We start from the raw sequence: 7,615 nt of genomic DNA, 5'->3' as shown, positions 1-7,615 counted from the left end.
GCCGGAGCACGAGGGGATGACTGCGTGCCAAGGGGAGCAGCCACTGGAGGCGAAGGCTGCGTCCTGAATGCTGAGGAGCACCGGGTATGGCCACAGGATGCGCGGAGCCTCCGCCTGGGGCACGCTGTAGTCCTCATTCCCGCTCCCTGGGCTGAGGGACTGCATGGAGTTCCAGGTTACAAATCGCGCACTTTCTCCTCCTGGACCCAGGTCCTTCCGCGACAGCGGGCGCCCGGAGTTACGTCATCGGCGGGTCACCTCCTCCGTGGCCGCAGACTTTAGGTGTCAATGGGAAGCCTGTCACGCGACATGCTGACAATAAGGGTTTGACGTTTAACAGTGGAAGGAGTGCGTCTCTTAGGCCTCTTCTCTCCTTGGCTTTGGCATTGTGGAGATCTTCGGCGCCGCATTGCGCGGGTCCGCCCCCGATTTTACTCAGGCAGCAAGTCGGACAGCCCCGCGCCGCGGAGGGGGCGGGGCGGGCCAGGGCGGGGCGGGGTCCTGGCTGGGCCGCGTCGCGCTCAGGGGCCGCGCCGGGTAGCGTTTCTCTCCAGTGCCTGAGGCGGCTCTGGTTCGGAGAGCCCTTAGGCAGCTCCACGGGAACCTCTGTGCACGGATGGACCCGCCCGGACCCGGCGGGAAGCGGCCTGGCAGGCGGCGGCCCGGGCGGCATCAGCAGAGGCAGGACAGGGCCGAGGCCGCGGGTCCCTGAGGCGTGCGTGCCCACCGGGCCCGGCGGCAGCACCATGATGCCGGGCGAGACCCACTCGGCGGCGCCCGGGACGGCGGCGGACCTCTCGCGGTGTCAGGGCTGTGCCTCCTTGCAGCAGGTGCGTCGCCTCCCCGGGGCGGAGGGCGCGGGCTGTGTGTCAGGGGCTCTCCGGGTCCGCAGCGGGAGCTGCCCCGAGGCCCTCTTCCCGCTCCCCTTCTCGAATGTTTTGGGTACCGTTTGCTTTGCTTTGTTCACACCTGCAACCCAGGACTCACTGACTGGGCTCCGTGGGTGGAGGGGGCGGAGTGCGGGTGTGGAGGGCCTACCCAGCCTCAGGGTTCCCCAGGGCGGGCTTTGGTGGGTGAATGACAGGTGAAATGCGGAGGGAATTTACGTCTCGGAGAAGACCTTTGTTCTGACCCCTTCCAAGATTTTGTTGCTTGGAAGCAGATCTTTGGTGACGTGGGCTTGTCTGGATATTAGACAACGTTTCGAGAGACATATTTCAGCCCATACGTGGTTTGTCATACCTATCTTAGTTGTCGAAGTTAATCATGTTATCAATTAAGTCAGTAACGTGTTAGTTTTCATTGTAGTAAATTAAAGGCATGAAGTTTTAACAGCGGCCATGGACTGTTTCTATGTTGAGTTGCAAAAATCTGGCTTCTGGTCATGGAAGTAACAGAAATAGCCCAAGTAATTTCCAGCGTCCTTCCTAACTGCTGTCAGAGTCTCATTTAAAAGACATGCTGAACCACTGAGGGATGGGGGCAGGACAAGTAAAAGTTAGGTTAGAAAGTAAATACATTGGTGATTAATAAAATTGAAAAGGGGAGTGAATAAGTGAGCCAAAAGGGGGGCAGAGACTTTAGGGAGCCTTAGAATGTTATATTTGAGCAAAGAGGTGAGAAAATGAGGTTTGTTGATACCTAGATAGAAAAGCGTCTGAGTGGAAGCCTTAGGTGGGAGTCTTGGAGCACAAGCTTGCCTGGTAAGCTTGGGAAGAGCAAGAAGGCCAGTGAGGCTGCACTTGTCTGAATGTCAGAGGCTGATGGGGTCAGAAAGGGAGGAAGGGAAGGGCCCGATTGTGTGGGTCAGATAGAGCATTGTAAGGGTTTGGGCTTCTCTGAATAAGGTAGTGAGTTACTGGAGGTGTTTGCACAGGAGGATAATTGATGTGAGCTATGCTCTTCCGTCATGGATCTGATCTTCCAGCTCCTGTTCATCCCCAGTAGCCCCTATCTTATTTAAAGTAGCAGCTGTGTTCTTCAGGATGCTCAGGCCAGAAGCTGGATTTCCTTTTTGGTGCCCCTCTTTCCCCTCTCAGCCTGAATCTAGTCCATCAGCTGGTGCTCCCGGGTCATCATCCATCCACTTTTCACCATCTTCATTGCTTCCCCATGATGGTCACCACTCTCATCTGTGACCTGGAGTTTACTGATTAGTCTCTTAAGGAGTCTCCTTCCTTCCTTCCATGCCACTGTTGGTTCTCAAAACAGCAATAGGAGAGTCCTGGTAGGTATCTAGGTCTAGACAGGTGTAAACTTTTTCTCTAAGGGGGAAAATCATAAATTATTATGCTGTGACTAGTTCACAATTGCTCAACTCTGCCTAAAGGTGCAGAAGCAGCCATAGACAACATATAAAAGAATAGATGTGACTGTGTTGCATTGAAACTTTAAAAAACAAAGGGAAAGCCTTAGTTTGCAGACCTCTTTAGATCAGGACACTCTACTACATTTGGGTTTTCTGTTGCTTGGAATTGGAATACCTTTTTAGGGAAAAAGAGTGATTAGTTGTGAATGATGTCTCTGGAATTAGTCTTTAATGTTGTAAAGTGGGGCTGGAAAATGAGTTTCCTGGCAGAGCATAGAAAAAATTGAGTGACGACCACCTTGAAGTTTTGTCTGATTTCTGTCAGCATTATGGAGTGGAGGAGGTTTTTGCCTGGTTATCACACCAAAGCAGGGCTTGTAGTAGAAATACAGAGAGTGATGTGCAGAATGAATGGGAGGGGTGCAGTAAGTAAGGTAAAGTATTTTACTAATGCATAGTGGTAATAATAAAAGCCTGAGTTAATTGAGGGGTTCTAGGAATAAGAGAAGAAAAAGGTTCTGAATATGAGAAAGTAGGATGAAAATACCTCTTATATCAGAAGAATGGAAGGTTCAGAAATTAAAATCTTAAGTGACATGAGAACTGTGGTAGAAGAAACCAAGATGGAAGGGATATTGGAAATGTGGGAATGAAGTTTTGAAATAACATCAGGATGGTGATTTGTTGTTTGTAGAGCAGAGGTACCCTGTACACTAACAAGGAAATAGAGAGCATGCTAGTTGGGCACTGAGTTCATTGTAAACAATTTGTAGGTGGAGTGGAGATGGGAGAATGGGGGAGTATGTTCTGTCACTTAAAAAAACAAAAACAACAACAATAACAAAACAAAGCCCCTGGAGTCAGTGGAGAGGAAAAAAACCCACCCAGCTGGCTGCTAAATAGCTTTTGATGAGGTGGGCATGGAATGATGAGAAAGGAGAAACAGATAAAGAGAATTAAATAGTGTTATAGAGGGAATTGAGATGGAAAAGAATGACAACTGAGAAGAAGGAATTGTATTTGGTTAATTGGTAGGTGGATAATCAGCTTTTAGGAGACATTTCTGATTTGTTGTATGTTACAGCAAGTACTTGGATTAAACTTTTGCATGAGAAACTAAAGATGCAGAGAGAATATATCCTGCTCTTTAAGTGTTTTAATACATTGAAACTTCTTTATCTTGCAGAACGTTTACAAGCAAAATACAGGATACTTCTATAGGAGGAACCCATATCAGTGTTGTGGCTGTGTTCTGACCCATAACATTAAGTTAACAAGTCTCTTCTGAGTTGAGCAGTTGTTTGCTGCACAAAAAAAAATCTTTCATGTCTTAATCCATCCTTTCCTTATTTTCTTTAGAAGTTCAACAGATACAGTTACTGCGTTTGCTCAGGTCATTGCTTGATTCATAAGTGTATAGCTTGACTGTATTTTATACATCCCTTTTTTTTCCTTCAGTCTCATAAATCACCTCATCTTTGTTTTCTCACCTCATTGATTATAATGGTTTGTCACTGATCTGGAGCCCAATGTCCATGTGGGTTGCAGTCATAAAAACCAATACAGTGATATGTAAATTAAGCAAGTCTGTTTTTCTTTTTCTGGTGGTACTAGAGATTGAACTCGGGGGCTCACTACTACTGACCTACACCCTAACTCTTTTTTTTTTTTTTTTTTTTTTTTTAAGTTTTGAGACGGGGTTTTGCTACATTGCTGTGGTTGACCTGGAACTTGCTATCCTTCTGCTTCAGCCTCTTGAATTGCTGGGATTACAGATGTGCTTCACTGCCTGGCTAAATTACACAAGTCTTAAGTTAGGTGATTTTAAGTCAGGCTGCTCAACTGGCATAAGTCACTTTATTTTGGTGGAGGAGAGGCCCTTTTTGCCCTACTTCACTGCAAAACAAAGCAATTGGACTTTCTTGGGAATCCAGATGAGAGTTTGAATATGTTCAGCTCATTGAACTAAATGAAATTTAGTGAGCTAGGTGTTTTGTTCAAGGGACAGAACTGATCTTATATATAAACTTGTTGCTGGACTCCCATTGATAATTTCCAGAAGTTTGAACTTCATTATTTGGAACTTGAAACATATTTTCTCCAGATATATTGATTTACAATTCATTCTATGGCAAGGAATACTTATGAAATTATAATTCATTTATTTATCCACTATTGATGTCTTTACCCCTGGCATGTGTAATGAAATGCAATCTTGAGGAGAACCAATTTGAGGCTTTACTCTATTTGAGGTTATAGTTGAGACCAAAGCAACCTCACTTATAAGTATGGTGTAAGTTTTGGTGGGAACACAGAAGAGGGCCAACTCTTTGGGCTTATGTGAATTCTGAAGGCCTCATTAGAGGAAGTGAATTCAAATTGAGGTCTGGAAGATGATTTGTAGTTGACCAAGAAGGAAAAGATGGAGGGAGAATCTTGTGGCAGAAGGAACAAGTTGTGCAAAAACTTGTTCAATCAAAAGCTTGAAGGGGAGAAAGTAGTGCGTGATAGATGAGCATGGAGCCAAGGGTGATTGGCATATTTCCTCAAAAGATGAATACTTCAGCTTACAGCCTCTGCCCCTTGACATTAGCATCAGTGCAGCAGTCCCATTCCATCCATTGGCCCATTCAGATTTTGATTACTGGTTCACGAGTAGCTTTTTCCTTTCTGGTTGATACTCCTGTCAGGAATGCTATATTTCATTGTCATGGCTCTTTACCATCCTTCGTTTAGTCTTTGTCTTTCATGCTTGTCATAGTTAAATAGTAGAGCCTTGCATTACTCAGGGGACATTGGCAAGGCCTGAGACCATGCCCAGTTTCAATGATTTGCTAGCAGAACTCATAGGAGTCCTTATATAGTTAGACTCATGAATATGGATTATTGTACGGAAAGGAGACAGAGCAGAATTTAGTAAAAGGAAAGGGTATGGGGTGGGGGGTGAAGTATGGGGAGTTGTCCCTTGACTCTCCTAGCAGAGTCAAGGGACAACATGTATAAAAGTGTTAACAGGGAGGCTTGTTAGAAACTCGGTGGCCAAGGTTTTTGTCAGGGACTGATCATGTAGGCACATTCTAAATTCCAGACTCCCAGAAGGAATGCAGGTGTTTAACATAAATCACATTGCACAGTTTAGGCACAGTGAACCATGGTGATTAGTTTGGTGAATAGTGGGAGGGAACCTTTCAGAAATCCAAGCTTCCAAATGTCAGTCAGGACGCACCTTGTGTGCAGGCCTTTCTAAAGGAGAGGGCTCTCAAGCCTATGTGTTAATTCAGCTGCACACCCACTTTGATACCAGGGGGCTGCTGTGGCCCACTTCTGGATGTGGGGGGATCTGCAAGCATGTCTTCAGCCTAAAATGTCATTAATGCTGAGGCAGAAACGCCACTGTCCTCACTGTATTGTTGTCCCTTGGTTCATGTAGGGGTTGGTTCCTAGACCCCTCTGAATACCAGAATCCTATGCTCACATCCCTTACATAAAAGCACAGTATTTGCATTTCACATGCACACATCCTCTTGTATTGTTTGAATCACCTCTAGATTATTTATGATGCCTAATATAATGTAAATCATTGTTGTACTGTATTATTTAGGGAATAATGGTAAGGGGAAAGTCTGCACATGTTCAGTACAGATGCATTTTTTTCCCCCCAGATATTTTCTGTGGTTGGTTGAATGCACGGATCAGAACTTATGGATATAGAGGGCTAACTCTGTTTACACATTTTTCAAGCTTATTTACACATTTTTCAAGCAACCTTCCTATCCCATTTTCATTTACATATTTACTCATTATCTACATATGTTAATTTTTTGCCTAGTGTAACTGTTTTTCCAGCATTACTGGCCATCTCTCCTGTGTACCTGCTCAGCTTCTGCTGACTTGCTCCTCTCCAGGGCTGTCCTGCCAACCCCTCCTCACCCTATGTTCAGCCACTGCATCGCTTTCACTTTACCGAGGGAAGAAGGGGTTACTGCAGCAGTACCCACAGTGACATATAGGAGGGTATTGCGTTGCTTGAGATTAAAACAGTCTGCTAAAGAAAAGGAGCAAATACAGATTTTTTTTTTTTTTTTTTTTGAGAAAGAGAATGAAATGCTCTGGAAATTGTTTCAGTAAGTTTTATAACTTGAGGAAACCACCCACAAGGCAAAGAAAGGCAAAACATTAACTAGTTATCAGAAAAAGAAGACAATTAGGAATAATTCTGAACTTTCCTGTAGACAACATAATATGTGTTGAGCATTGCAAAACTCAGAATCTGAAATCTAGGGTTTTGGAGCATTTCATATTTTGGATTTTTGCATTAGGAATGCTCACCCTGTAAAGTCTATGCAAATATTCTAAAATCAGAAAAACTTGAAATCTGAAACACTTCTGATCCCAAGCATTTTGGGTAAGGCATCCTCAAAGTGTAGGAGCTTCAGAAGAGAATAGGAGTGCTGAGAGAAAAACAGTAATCAGACCCAGCACCTTCCTGTTTCCTAGAAGAGAGGAGTATTTGGACCTTTATCTCCTTCCATAGAACGTGGGCAATAGTGGGTTCCAGTTGCATGGATGAGTGAGGAGGGAACCTGCATGCCCTCCACCCAGGATTAACCTGCTACATTCCCAGGGGTCTAAGGCTCACTGTATTGTTTTAACCAACATAAATGACATTTGAATCTGATTAGAAGAGGGGAGGAAAAAGAGGTACCTTATTAGGATATTGAATTATCGACTGAGTTCATACAGACATGCAACCAGGTCTTAGGAAATAATGTTAGAGATTAGAATGCTGGAGAATAGTAACAAGAAGTCCTTCTCCCGACACAAGAGTGCTATTTTGTGGTGTTTTTATTTTTATGAGAGTTATACATGACTGTAGTTTAGAAAGACAACTAGATGCACAGGATTCTTTAAGATAGCCTGTAGCCCCAGCTCCATGCATCCCTCCTTTCCAGGAGACACTATTCTCAGTTGCTTGCACTATGTATGTTTTATGATGAGCTTTCTTAGTAGTACGGTTGTATTGCTACTTCTTTTTTTTTTTTTTTCTTTCTTTCTTTCAGTTTTAGGCATATCTGTTGAATTTCTGACTTTGGAAGGTGAGGGTGGAGCTTTTTCACTACTCCACCCTCTGCCATGCCTGCACATATCCCGCTCTCCATTCTCTCAGCATACTTAGGTTTCATATCAGTATTTGGTTGTGACATTTTTATGACTGCACATTAATGCAGAGGGAAGCTCTGCTGGTGTACAGTATTACTTTTTTTGCATGGTTTCTTGTTTTCTCTAATAAATACATCCTTAGTTCAA

The 7,615-nt window shown here is 44.3% G+C and overlaps 1 protein-coding gene across 1 annotated transcript in view; it reads left to right on the top strand.

The window, feature by feature from the left end:
* Positions 1–500: 500 nt before the first annotated feature.
* The window catches only part of ICE1 (interactor of little elongation complex ELL subunit 1), a 55,660-nt gene continuing 48,545 nt past the window's right edge, over positions 501–7,615 (top strand). The window contains exon 1 of the mRNA XM_081304046.1: positions 501–830. Within this exon, the coding sequence (XP_081160172.1) occupies positions 747–830 (84 nt within the window). The 5' untranslated portion in view covers positions 501–746. The remainder of the gene's footprint in view (positions 831–7,615) is intronic.

Source organism: Spermophilus citellus (genome assembly GCF_964194105.1).
Source record: "Spermophilus citellus genome assembly, chromosome: 1".
NCBI classification, from domain to species: domain Eukaryota; kingdom Metazoa; phylum Chordata; class Mammalia; order Rodentia; family Sciuridae; genus Spermophilus; species Spermophilus citellus.
Note: the sequence above shows the minus strand (reverse complement) of the source record. Positions and strands in the feature narration are given on the sequence as shown.